Source organism: Seriola lalandi, unplaced genomic scaffold (assembly GCF_002814215.2).
Source record: "Seriola lalandi dorsalis isolate HSWRI2012SDOR001 ecotype SW California unplaced genomic scaffold, Sedor1 jcf7180002054573, whole genome shotgun sequence".
NCBI classification, from domain to species: Eukaryota; Metazoa; Chordata; class Actinopteri; order Carangiformes; family Carangidae; genus Seriola; species Seriola lalandi.
The window spans coordinates 969,816-983,746 of NW_019525126.1; the positions used below are offsets into that span (position 1 = coordinate 969,816).

A 13,931-nucleotide genomic window follows, 5' to 3' on the forward strand; every position below is an offset into this window, starting at 1 on the left:
GTACACATGAGGAAGACCTCCAGCTGCCTTTTTACCTCTTGGACTAATTTTTTCTTTCATCTGTTCCTCACCAGGTCTTTCTGTGTACCGCAAGCTGTTCCAGGGCCAGGAGCCCAGTCACAGATGACATGAAGGTGACCAGAGGCACGTCCTGCCGCTCTGCTGGCCAGACAGGTGCCTCTGCATGTAACCACATCCTCACAGAGGTGTATTCTGGGAAAGGACAACAGCAACAGATGAAAGCATGCCAGACATCGAACAGGGTCCTATTAATTTCTCTATGATACAGCCACAGACATGCGAGAGGATAGTCTGCCAGGCCAGGAATGCCCAGCTTTGACGCAGGTTGGGATTTTGTTGCGCAGCTCAACATCAGATGGCCTTTTCAGCCACCCCCCACCACCTCCCTATCCCCCAAATCCCCCTCAGCTACATTCAGTCCATATCCCAACAGTTGCCCGCCCTCATTCTCTCCACGCTACTGATGCCACAGAAAGATTTCACTGACAGATAGCCGTCAGCAGATGGTTCTTCAAGCGCTAGAGGTTTATTACTACGTTTTATTCTTTGCTCATGCAGTGGCATGTGCACCGCTAGCCATTCATGTAGTTTTTTTTCTTCCTAAAAAAACAGTTGAGATGGGGGGGGGGTTCCATTATTCAAGAGATTGCCTGAGCAGCCTCTCATCTTGCTGCCATGAATGGTGAGCATGCTTCTGACAACTTTAGACAACTCCAGCTGCCAGTCCTTGTTGGAAGCCAAACAGTTGCCAAATGAGACTCTATGGCCATTGTCTAAGGATGCGTTAAAGTAGAGCATCCTTTGCTTGTAGGCTGGAAAAGGAAATTCTGATTGTTAGAGCTTAAATACAATTTGCTTGCTGCCTTGTTACCTGTTTACAAGGATGATGTAACACTGCTGAAGGGGGGTTTATGTCTTATATCAAGAATACAGTGAGCTTGTGATTGTTCTTGTAAACTGTGAAGATGTTGATGTTGTTTTCCTTGGATGGACCAAATTTCGTATCTTTGGTATGATAAGTAAATTATTGTTATTGCATCAGTATTTATTTGCTGTATATTATCTACCAAGAGGTCTTTGTGGCCATTTCTGTAGCTCAAAGCATAACTTAAAGAGGAATGATGGTTATGCACAGCCTTTCCTACAATGAAGGTTAATGCTGTACCAGCAGACCAATATCCTTGCGGATATTCAGTTTCTTGGGACCATATAGCGAGTTGACTCAGGGCGTGTTAATAGAATAAATCATCTCTGTTATGTCGATTTAGCATATCTTTATGATGACTTTGTCAGAAATACTTGAATTTCATGCATGTATTTGTCATATCAACTGATGATTATCATCAGAGTGGTTTTGCACAGATTGTAGTTTTCAATGCAGTACAACAGAGCTGGTTTTATTACACTTGATGGTATTGGATTTCTTTGTAGTGATCGATGTTGAACTTCATGTTGTGGATCTACTGCTGTTAAAGCCAGTGCATGCTGTATTACAAGAATCCAACAATAGAGTCCAAATCAATGTCTATAATCTACTGTGGCTATACAACATTATTTACAGTCTGATATTTCAATCTGTTTTGTTCCTGATTGTTTACAACACAAATGCATGGAACTGTAATATTTTTGGAATCATTTAGGCAGTTTGTAGCAAGCAACATTGACATGAACACCTAGAAAACATGAAAACATGCTGATCATGTCGGAAAATGTATTTGGTCACCACACATACTGTACACTTGGAAGTTGGATGTATTCACTTTGGTCATCTAAATTTACCTTCTTACCCTTTAAAATAAAGTGCTCTGAAATACTGTACGCAAATGTAAAAACTCAACAATAACGAACATAGAACGCTTCTATCCAACTGTTCATTTTTTAATTAAAAAAAGTGTTTCCAAGAGTAATAAGAAAAACATTTACAGTTTGTGATCTAGTTAAGTGTTCACTTAGTGACATACATCGTCTCATACAACAGAAAGGCTTCACTTTAAAACGAAACAATCCCTGGAATCACCATCCTGTTGCATTACAGAGGTAAACATAACCATGGAAATACTACTTTGAAATAAAGGTTGGTTTCCAGCATGTTTTCTTTTTTTTCCTAAGATCATTTTCATTTAACAGCATTTAATCCTAAATAAACAGTGTAGGGAGCCGTGGCGTACACAGCGTCAGTTTCCAGCTCGGACATTCGAAGGTGTCCTGTGAGTCAGGGCCGAGGGATGTGTTTGCTCTCAGCGAACAATCATTGTTATCTTCCCCTCTTTGACGTACTCCTGTCATGCTGAGCTCAGTCTGCATTCTCAGTCATTTTCTCTTTTTTGACTGCAATTATTTTATGTCCTCGAGAATGCAGTGGTCATTGCAAGACGATTATAGTTCTGTTCCTCTTTCGCTGAAAATGGGTTTTGAATATCAATGTCACGTAACACTGAGGTACAGGCTGTTCAAAATGCTGGAATATAAAAAAAAAAACAAAAACAAAAACATGAGAAACACTGATGTCAAAAGGCAATTGTTGAAGGTCAACAAGAGGTCTGATGGGTTTGAGAGCGTTGTTAGTGAAGTGGTGTTTGACGAGTCTTTTAGGTAAATGCTGCCAATGATTGTGAGCAGAGTGGTGGACTGCATCTTTGTTGTTCGTGACAGAGCTTGGGCAAGGCGGAAGCAGAGGGAAGAGGCACTGATGGAGGACAAACTGTACCACGCCCCCCTTTAACCCCTCATACCCGCTCCTGAGTAGTGCTGGGAGCCATCACATCCCGTGTCTCTCGCCGGGCCCTGAAGCTCTGAAGTTTAGCTGCACTTGCAGGACTTGACGACCATGTTGGAGAGCTGCTCGACTTTAGGGGAGCGACCCACATAGTAGAGGATGGTGAGGGGCTCCAGGTCCTGAGGAACACAGCAGGGTGAGGCGGATGCTTCGGGGTTCAAGGTGTTGTAGAGGCTCAGCAGCTTTAAGAAGGAGAGGAGGGAGATAGGGATCAGCAAACAAATCTCTCAAACAGGTTCATGACTTAAATGTGTTGCGGCGCATTGTCTCACCGAGCTGTGGGTGGTGTCTGCACTGCGTAGGTAAGGACAGGGCCCAGAGCAGAAGTTAGCATAGTACCCTTCAGGCTGATGGATCCACCTCCAGCCCAGATCCTGCCGGAAATTAATATATAGTGGTCGCACACAGCAGTTCTCCTCATAATTGCTGCAGACAAGAGAGGACAGCGAGGATTACACACAATTTTAAACACACAATTTTAAGAGTTGTATACATTTTCCTCCCTATGGCCTCACAGCCAGATAGGAGAAAGAAGTTCAGAAATTCCACTCTTAGGTGTGCCCTTATTTTCCCTCTTGGAGTCAGCCCAGGTGTCTTTGGTGCTGCCTGTCAGCCTGATGGAGGAAATCCAGAGCTGAGGAGACGGTGTGTTAAGAGGAGGTAACGTTTGCTAGTACTGGGACAGATCCCAACTTGTATCAGCTAATACCTGTGTCATGCTCGTCTGTGTGATTAACAGGTTTATTCCATGTATTCTGTGCCCATGCACTCTTCTTTCCTGCCATCTTTGTGACAGCTGATATTTATATTTCATGTTGCCATGGCTGGTATATTAGACAATATAATGTAACCCCCTGCCTGCAAGACAAAAATAGCTGCAATTTTTATTTGCAATATTTTTGAGTAGCCTGGTCAAAGCTCCAGAGCTGACAGTGCAGGTGCAGCCAGGGAAATTATTTTGGAAAGTTAAAGACAATAAAAATAGTCCAACAGTGCATAACATTTTCCAGGATGAAGAAATGTGCCTTACTTGAAGCAGTAATTGGTGTCAAGTGCCCGCTTGCGCCTGCGGGAAGAGGACTGGGCATCCAGCCTGTGGGGAGGGAGCATCATGAGGATGAGGTGGGGGTAGATTTGCTCCTTTTGTTTTTTCACACGGCTCAGATCGTCATAGTCTGCTTCCATACCTGCAGGGGCAAGTCAGTCAGTCTGGAGGATACCAAGAAAACACTGCACAAAAATACGAAAGATTTGTTGAGTTGTAAAGAGGCCTGGGCTTCAAGAACCACAACTTAACTCTAATCAGTGTAGTCAGTTGTAATTTTTACATAAGGATACTGTAATCTCCAGGCCGGGGGTTCATTCATTTCTGGCTCACTTTTCTTCCTTCTCCTTATTTAACACTGGTCCCTCTAACTTCCTTCTTTCCTTCATTTTCCCCCCTGGGCCTGCGTCTGCTCATCCAATCTACCCCTGATAGCTTAAGCAGTGGATATCTCAGGAGAGATGCTGCTGGTGGATATGTACGCCCCTCTTTAATTCGGGGCCAAACGTCTGAGCACCGTGGCAGCACATTCCTTGTGGCCAAGCCAGTCGGGAGTGTTCCCAGGACCGAGGGCCGGGGGCTCCAGTGCTAAGTGAGATACCAGATCAATTGTATTCCCATGCTCTGTGTCTCTCTCTTCCTCTCAGAAAGGAAACCCATTATCTTAACAAAAAGGTCCTCAAAGAGTATAACTGCTAGAGGAACATGTTGATCACTGGATTGAACTTTTTTTTAGACCAGTCTCATAATAAGGAGAGTATTGTACTGTGATCAGATTCTCAATCAGCCACACACCCTGCACAATGACTAGCTCATACTCAAAAACAATGCCTCAGGTAACTTTAATCTGGCAGTAAATGCAGTGAAATAAAAGGCCTCTTGAGTCATTATTCAAATAAAGAAAAGAATCAAGAAAACTGACTAATTTTGATCTAAAATATTTGGAATTTCATCCAATCCACAGGATGGAGTCCACTCTGCCAGCACTGCATCACCAGATGAAGCTTCCTATAGGCAGATTTGTGGGACCATATTAAATATCAAAAGAAAAACTAATGACCAACCATTACATGCCAACTTCCACTTCTAATAATCAAAGTACAATTACAAAAATTACAATTTTGGAAACATCTAAAGCAAGCATTAAAACTAAAACCTGAACCCAAAAAGAACCTCTTATATCAACTGGTCCTGAGACCCACTAATGCAAATCATCATCCTAAAACCAGCAGTGCCTAATGGCGCTAATCAGAATAAACCAAATTTTTCAACAAACAAGAGATGCCTATCTGAAACATTAGACAAATCAAACAATTTAAACAAACAGAATTGTTATCTGGCTCGTGATCGTGAATACAAACTGGCAGAACATCTTTTCACTATGAAAGATCAAAAGCAAAGACTAAGTCTGACCAAATACAGAACAAGCAACCACAGACAGGACGACACAAAAAAATCTTGGAAACCTACAGAAGAAAGAGTCTGGACTCAGTTATGCACAACAGGTGAGACTGCAGACCGAGATGCAGTTTTAAATTGGTACACATTTAATCAACATAGAAATCTTGAAGATATTTGATTTACTGATTCCCCATTTTACAAAAATGTAAGAAGAAAATATATTTATTTAAGAGGGAGTTGTTCAAGATGTTTCAATGAATTGTGTGTAATTTTGTGAAATAAACATATTTGTTTTCTTTCTAAGAGTTAGATGAGAAGATTGATACCACTCTCTTTGTTGTATGCTAAATATGAAGCTGTAGCCAGCAACCAGTTAGCTTAGCTTGGCCTAAAGACATAAAACTGGGAGAAATACTAGCCTGGCTCTGTCTAATGTTAACAAAATCTCTTCAGTCAAATAATAGTGGCACATCACCCCTATAAATACACACCTTGTTCTTACATTTCAGTGTTTGTATCAAATGACATATACTGTGTGTGTTTTAAGGTGCTGGTGGGTTGATTTTTTAACGTTTGGAAGGAGCTAGGCTAGCTGTGTCCCCCTGTTTCCAGTCTTTGTGCTAAGCTAAGCTAACCAGCTGCTCAGGGTAGCTTCATATTTACGATACAGGCACAAGGCTTAAATCAATTTTCTCATAGAACCCTCACCAACTGAGCAAATAAGTGTATTTACCACAATGTTGAACTGTTCCTATAATATCATGCTATGCAGAGGTGTATCATGAACTGAGGGATATACAACAAAAACATTCCTGTGAATTTGACAACTAATAATCTTGACTTGCCTATTCTCCCTATTGAGGTCTTGTTTTTTTCTTTTTTCCAGTTGTAATATTCTTCATACGGATTTATATTAATAAGTTTGAATCCATGGCAATATTGTTTTCAACACTTCACACTATTAATACCTTGTTAAACTGAAATTCGAACTGGCTAAGGCAGGCTCATAACAAGCTGTAGGAAAAAACAACAAAGCCTGTTGATACAAACCCAAACCATCTTAGCTTGTCGCCTCACTGAAAAATGCAGTCTCACCTTTGAACTTGACCTCCAGCACCTCGTTGGCATTCTCAATAATGTCACCATTAGGCCTGAAAGTATGGCAGGGACAATGCACACTGATCTCCAGGCCAAGGTTGGTCTCTGAGGGGAAACAAGAGAAAAAGGATGTAAGGTGCTGACATTTTTCCCTGAGGAAAAATCCATTATTTTAAATGAACTAGTCCCCTTTGGCAGGATATGCGATACAAGGAAAATTCAACGTGTCCCACTCACGTCGGTACATTAACCACTCCCTCACTGTCTCTGTAACATCAAAGGAGACCCACTCAGGTGTTCCCTTGGTCAGGACGTTCTTGCCCCCAATGTAGCGCTGTTTGGCTTTGGGGTCGTCTTTCTGGAGGATCTGTGAGGAAAGATGAAAATGTGACCCAGCTGCATAAACTCTCTTTTTTACACACATACACACTGACACACAGAACCAGAGCTGTCTGTCTGAGCCAGACTCTCCAGGATGCCTTGGGCCAAACGTCTACTCTTCATGGAAAAAGTGACTCCCTGTGTTGATATCCCCATTTTGCAAGTTAATGCCTGCGTGTTACCCTCCTGCCAATGAGAACCTGGCTGTCCTTCACATCGGCAGTTCAGACTTTGAGTTTAGCTGGGCTCCTAGATGCAGTGTCAGACAGTTCAGACAGCAGGCTTCCAGATATCTCTGCGGGCATTCACATCCTAACTGTGTTATCATGTTGAGAACCCAAATGTACTGATGATGATGGAGGAAAACAAAATCTGCCTGTAACACTGTGTTTCAGACATTGTATGTGTCACACCCGTGCCTCTCTGAACTAAAGTGTTTATCTGTGGTGAGAAATGTGTGTGTTTGGGTGGTGAGTATGAGCACTTAGCCCCACAGCAGTGCTATGGATAACCAGGTTCCTGAACATTGTCAGCATCTAATCTGCCTTCCTGTGGGAAAGAGGGGCCAGAGGGCTGCCAGCGTCAAACCCTCTGCCAATCAGCTCCAGCCTGAAAAGTGTGGGGGTGAGCGAGCGGCTCCATTTACTCCCCCAGTGGGTGACCCGGCCTCTATCTCCTCTTAGGCCCCTGGAAACAATCTGAGGGCCTGACAGTCTGTATTCAGCACTGGCCAGAGCCTTGCCTCAGAGGCGGTATGCAGTCCGGAGACGCTTGTCTCCCTGGCAGGAAATGTTGGAACCTGATCATTACTCCTAGTCTCTCACGGGAGATTAATGAGGAAACTAAAAAAAAAAAAAAAAAAATCCATCCTTGCCACCCCACACACAGACATCTAACAGATGCAAGCGCTAACACACACACAAAAAAAACGCTGATAAACACACAAATGCAGGTGCAGATCTATAAACCCCCTGTTGAAAGCATAATGCCTTACTTGATCTAACAAGGATGGACAACTGCTTTTAGATTGACAGCTAAGAAAGAAGCAACTGCCGCATGGTAATCTAGGGTTTCTTAAAGACGGCTGTGCAAGCTCTTAAATTCGTCCTAATGTAGAATCCATTTGACTATAAGCACATGGAATAATGATCAGTGGATGAAAAGAGGAGAGAGGGAGTTGGACACCCTAATATAAATGTTTTCATCTTTCTCGCTGACCTGCACAGGCCTTCTGAGAGAAATTGAGCACATTACCCCCCTGCGCTCTGCTAACAGTGGAAATGAACGGTCAGGTCACACACCTGGTAGAGCTCAATCCTCTGCTCGTTTTTCTTGGCGCCGGGGTTGGGGATCCGCAGGGCTCGAAACTCAGCCCGGAACAAGTTGGTGGAGTTCTTCTCCATGGTCGAGACGTTGAAGCGGAATACCTTGGAGGTGATACCCTTAGGGCAGTAGGGGAGGTCATCTGCAGGTAAAGTGGAAATGATGACTCAACAGTGGCTCTGAAGATGTTATTAAATATCTCCTTTAAAAAAAAAAAAAAAGATCAGATTGGAAGCCTCATTGTTTCTTTTGTCAGAATCCCTTTAAGCTCTTATCCATCTGTTACCTCATTGTGTACATGTTATCAAAGCCTATTTTCCACTGACATCCTAACAGGGGTGGACATGTTTACCTTCTGATTATTGATAAGTTTTTTTCAGAGGATTTCCCACTACCACAGATAAAAATAATAATTTTATTCTTTTTAACTATTTCTAGGCTGTTCCAGGGAGTCATTACCACAAACCATCTGCTTATGCTTTGTGCGGTCCGAGTTAGCAACAAGTTGAAGTCATGAAATGAAAACCAAATGTCCCATGTGGTGGTGGTGGTGGAGCAGGCTGCAGAGGGACGGCAGCAGCGTTCTCCTCCTCCCACCAGCTCTGGAGCCCAACAGGTGCTCGGAGGGCTCGGACAGAAGCCAAGAGCTTTAGTCGGGAACATGCGGGCTCACGTGCTGGAGCAGAACATTACCTGAGAAACCGCTGAGGAGGGCGACTCCATCATGACAGGAACCTCACTGGGTGCTTGCTTGACAAGCAATGACTTGCTGTGTACATGCTGTGTGGGTATGTGTATGTGATTGCACGGCGACCTTTGGCAGAATCAGCTAAACAAATGGCCACATTGTGATTCTATCTGAAAAGCTTCCTGTCGCAATGAAGCCTTTCCCCCTTTTATACCATAATGCCATTGAACAGTTTATTATTTTAACAGGCCAAGCACATGCAGTGTTGAGCAAAACAAGCACATAGCAAACTTTTTATGAGCCTAGTGGAAACAGTCATTTACAGCCAAGCCATGGCTAATTTATTACCCCAAGCTTAAGCTTTATTACCAAGCCTCAGATTTGCTGGTGGTTGAAAGGGGGCATTGCACCTTTAGCTGATTTGCACCTCGAGCTGTTTCGGTACAAATGGAAACTCTTTCTGTGTCATGCAAAAGGAACTTGCACATCTCCAAGTATCTGTACTTCATTTGACCCATAATCCTATTTCAGTGTCCTCCCAGTCATTATCTGATATTTCCACAAAGTTTTTTTTTTCAACTTTCCCTATTTATAGGTGACCTTTTCAGCATTCATCCCCAGCCAGATATCTGTCCAGTGTTTCCACACAATCTATAAGGAGGAAACCTCAGTAGCCTTTTCCTCCCCCTCACTCACTGCCCTGTCTGCCCCCTCCCCCTCTGCCTCCCCCACAGAAGGTGGAAAGCCCCACTTCGAGGGGAGATTTGAAATTCTAATCAAGTCTTTGGTTTCCTTTTGGATGACCTCATTTTTCCCATTGCAATGGTTTTAGGTGGATTTCACATTATGGCTTATTTTTGCCAAGGGTCTGAAAGGTAATTTGTTCCATGTTGGTGAGTGGAGGGGATTGCTTGTATAATTAAAATTAAATACATTCACTAATTTTCTGACCCCCGCCATTTTTACATGATAGCTCTTAAGACTGAGTGTCGGGATGCTAACATAAGTCTGACCTGTAACTTGCTGTATGTTAAGAAGCACAAATCAATACAGGGTTTATTTTCTTCTGGTAAATCCACTTTTCGAGATTGATATTAGAGATTAAAAAATATAGATTTAAACACTATGGAAGTAAAAATATTAGACCTATTGTCATGACTACTGATTTAGTTAAATTACACACTATTCTTAAAACAGATACTACTGCAATTAGACAATTGAGTTTTATTGTAGGACTTTATCATTAACACGCTTGCAAAAGTCTATTTATAGTCCCATATAAAAGCCTGGATAACAAAATTATACCCAGTTGATCTCATTCTCATATTATCACTCAATTAATTTGAATGAAGATGGGCTTCAAATTAGGAATTTAGAGGTAAAGTAGTACAGAGCGCCTGGGGACAGACGTTTGAATAGCTCCGCAGTAAAGCTTCACATAAACTGCCGCGCCCAGACGCTATCCACCACACCTCACACCCTGACACACGCCTCAGCCTCTTGTGTCTGGGATCCTTTCCTCTCGCTGATAAAAAAAAAAAAAAAAAAAAAAACTCCCAGGAATCACCTCTTTTTGCCCTTTTGCCCAGAGGACTGTCTGTGATGTCAGTCTCTCCAGAGCTTGTGGAGGTAAACAAAGGAAATAGGAAGCATAAGGCAGCAGGTGCTAGCCAGCTGCTGAAGTGTCTAGGTCTCATGAAGGACAACAGAAATTTCTCTGGAAATCTGTTTGTTTGAGTGCTCTATTATCTACTTAAATCACAGCATTTGGGATTTGAACTTGTTTGCATAATGCTCTCATGGAAAAGTTTGATTTTCACTCACCAATTAGCCAGGAAATTAACGTCAAAGTTTTAATAGACAGAATTCAAAGTGCTGCTTTTGAAGTGTCTCATTCGCTACTTCCTTCCTCAGGACTGTGGACATTGACTGTGGCCGGCCGCTACAGCAGATGAGATAATGTGATGGAGCTCTGTTCTGAAGAAAAACAACTTTTTTTTTTCCTCCTCACTTGATTAAGGATGAGGAAAGATGTGTATAAGAGACAGGTCTCTGTTTGTTCAGATGACATCATCTTTCTACTATCCCATATATCAGATACCCTGCTGTCCTCAGCGCTGCTCCTCAGTTTTTACTGACCCAACACTGAGTCAATGATTGGCTTATAATTTCACTGAACCTGCATGCTTCAGTGTGCAAGGTGTGAGCTTTCTAATTTTAACCCAGAAGAGTGTTTGTTATTGTGCCAAGTTTCACCCTTCAGTTGAAATATGTCTTTATCTCATTTATTTTTTCAGCTGTATTCGGGTTATGGTGGTATAATTAGTCACACTGGCCTTCTGATGCACCAGAAAAGGAAGATCAAGCTTACTGCCATGTCTAAACTTTGCGCCATCTCATAAATGGCAAATGCCTTGATTTGCATTAGTAGTAATGTCTACCTAAGTAGTCTGGAGCAAGTGGTGCATTCAAGTATGAGAGAAAAGTTTCTGTTTAACTTTTTAACTGTGCATGAAAAAAAAAAGCAAAACTTGACCATAGTCCCAAACACTCCCACCTTCCAAAAACAGCGAATGCAAAACTCATTATATCCAGCAGGAATGAAAATGAACTACGCTGCAAAATTATCAAGGTGACAGACATTATGTTCCTACACACTGCAACATGCCCTGCTCTCTTTAAAAATTACATCATGGAAAGGCAGAGAAAAGTATTAATTAACATATGTTGGCACCCTTTCTTAATATCACTTGAATAATCTGCTTAGGCCACTCAGTGCTGCCACGACTAACTCAGGTTCCTGTCTTGTATTATCACCTACAGTATGGCCTACTGTATGAGACCAGCATGATGTGTCCTGGGCACCTGGCCACCACTGATCCCACTCCTTAGACCTCTGTTTGTTTTGGAAGCTCTGGCTACCTCTGACCAGTGGATAAACCCCAAGCTGTGTATTTTGAATGTCAGAAGTACTTTGTGGGACCTGTGAAATGGATTTGATTCAGGACTTAGGCTGGAACCGGCAGAGGCTCTGCTCAGTGTCACAGCACAGCATAAACACCTGTTGATTTTAAAATGGTAACACACCAAGCACTAACCGACCTCTGACCGTGAACAGGCACAAATCCAACTCCTCCACTTACAAACTGACTTTCTCTTGGAGAATCTGCTGCTCACTCAGCTTCTGTTTCTGATTTCTGGAACAATCAATGGACCATACTTTATACAGGAAATACCAATATGGATGAACAAGGGAATTAGATCATAACACTGAGCTGCTCAGCTCCTGGCTACTAGAAAGAAATAGTAGGGAAATAGAGGTGAGAGAGTCGTAACAGTGGATGAAAAATATTGGGAAACTCACGGCCAGAAAATGGAAATGAGGTATTGGAGTTGGCAATAAATACTAGACTTAACTGCCTGAGAATTTTCCCCGCTTAGGAATGTGTCAGACTTAAACTGGAGTTCCCATGGCTTTGCTGCGAGGTATGTATGAGGAATGGTGCTCATTCCAATTAGACTGTTTACTTTGCCCTCTCCTTTGCGCGCCGCTCCACTGCTCACAGGCGCGTCTGTGCGTAAAAGCTGCACAGACACGAGTGGACTTAACGCCAGCTGGAAAAATGAGATCCCTGTTTTCTACACTGTTACCTCACCTATAATAATTTTGTATCGTGGCCAGATAAAAGTTTTATTGGCTAAAATACATCTGCACAAGTGAGTATACAAAAGTTGCAAAAGAAGAATCTGGATAAAAATGTTGGCTGCATGGCGCACTGGCGAAATAAAATATATTGCCAATCACAAATAATCTCTCACGCCTAGAATATAAAAGGTTGTAGTGTACTGGGTGGGGATTGGGTGTTGCAAAAAAAGACACTCGAATAAACATGAGTAAAGGCAGTTCACTTACTGTTTTCTGGTGGACCACTGATCATGTTGAACTTGTAAATCTCTTTGGCATAGTACTCAGTCTCCGTGTTATCCTGTCCACAACTCTGCTGCCTGTCTCTTCCCAGTTCCTCAATGAGCTCCTTGGTGCTATTATAAAGGGCCAGAACCTGAAACGGTACTTGACTTGGACCTGTTGTTTGAGGCGGACTGGTCAGCCGGAGTTTACTTAGGATCTGTCCCCGGACCGCCTCCACTCTCTTTTTCTTTATGTGGTCAATGTCCACAGTGGTGCAAGTGGATAGCGACAAAGTCATTGTCACACAGTTTGAGAGGAGGAAAAACAGAAGTGCTTTGCCCAGATTCATATTTCACTCTGCGTTCACTCACAACCGAGGCTTGTCAAGTAAAAGAAGAAAAAAAATTAAAAACAAAACTAAATTCCGATTTGAATAGAATCCCTTTTCTCTTTTCATTCAGGTTGTGAGTGAGTTCTGTTCCTGCAGGAATCCCATTTTCTCAAGTGCTATGTCATCTTTGCAAAATGCGCATTTGCATTGGAGCAAATCCGTGCCATTTTGGAAAATAATCTCAACTCCTCATCAAAACTCTTTATCCTACTCTTCATTCCCTCTTGTCTCATGCAAGCATCTCTTCCCTTCTTCTTAATTTACAGGGCACCGATCTCTACACCGTGGTTCAGTTTCTCCATTGCACTGGGCTCTTTCCATCCACTTGTTCTTTTGGAGTCAGTGCGCCTTCCTGCTAAACTCCCTGCAGTCCAGCCTCAAACACTCTCAGGCGCTTTCCACTCTCACTCACACTTTATAGTCACAAGCTGTGACGTTTTACCGAGGGAGGTGCAGCAAGTTACAGCCGACTGTGCTCGGACAATGATCTGACCTACTCTGAAATGCGTTTAATAGGCTAAGACTTTGAATTTTATAGTGTCAAAGCTGTTTTTCAATCAGACTTTAGAAACCGTGCGGAATATTGGGCAATGTGTGATTTCGCAAGAGGGAAGAAAAAAGAAGAAAACCACATTGATTGCACTGATTTGTCACGGGAACATTTGTGTTTTCTGTCCTCTCTGCGGACGGAGAGGATAAGTACCGTTTGTATTTTGATGAATCAGATTGAAGTTGTTTTGCTGTGTGCTCACAGGTTTCCATCCATTAAACTCCCTTAGCCTGATCACTGAGTAGACTTACAATATATGAGTCTTTTGACAATGGTGATAACATCCAAAATAAAGTTTTAGAAGAAAATGAAATGCAGATGCAGGGCCAAAGTTAACAAAAGGGATC

At 42.5% G+C, this 13,931-nt stretch overlaps 2 protein-coding genes across 3 annotated transcripts in view; one reads left to right on the forward strand and one right to left on the reverse strand.

Annotated features, from left to right (window-relative positions):
• The window catches only part of ttll5 (tubulin tyrosine ligase-like family, member 5), a 48,540-nt gene extending 46,431 nt beyond the window's left edge, over positions 1 to 2,109 (forward strand). For both annotated transcript variants that reach the window (XM_023417199.2, XM_087176907.1), the window contains exon 32: positions 75 to 2,109. In XM_023417199.2, the coding sequence (XP_023272967.1) occupies positions 75 to 127 (53 nt within the window). In that variant the 3' untranslated portion in view covers positions 128 to 2,109. The remainder of the gene's footprint in view (positions 1 to 74) is intronic.
• tgfb3 (transforming growth factor, beta 3) lies at positions 1,879 to 13,430 on the reverse strand. Its single transcript, XM_023417200.2, has 7 exons — positions 12,647 to 13,430; positions 8,024 to 8,187; positions 6,579 to 6,708; positions 6,339 to 6,446; positions 3,828 to 3,984; positions 3,070 to 3,223; positions 1,879 to 2,979 (listed from the first exon to the last, which is right to left on the reverse strand). Exons 1-7 carry the CDS (start codon positions 12,990 to 12,992, stop codon positions 2,821 to 2,823), a joined length of 1,218 nt encoding a protein of 405 aa, XP_023272968.1. The 5' UTR covers positions 12,993 to 13,430; the 3' UTR covers positions 1,879 to 2,820.
• Between the last annotated feature and the right edge of the window lie 501 nt (positions 13,431 to 13,931).

Coding starts and splice junctions, on each gene's coding strand:
- tgfb3 (XM_023417200.2), bottom strand. CDS start 12,992: ATGAATCTGGGCAAAGCACTTCTGTTTTTCCTCCTCTCAAACTGTGTG. Junction 8,188..12,646: donor CAGTGGTCCACCAGAAAACA/GTAAGTGAACTG, acceptor CTTTACCTGCAG/ATGACCTCCCCTACTGCCCT. Junction 6,447..6,578: donor GGAGTGGTTAATGTACCGAC/GTGAGTGGGACA, acceptor GTTTCCCCTCAG/AGACCAACCTTGGCCTGGAG.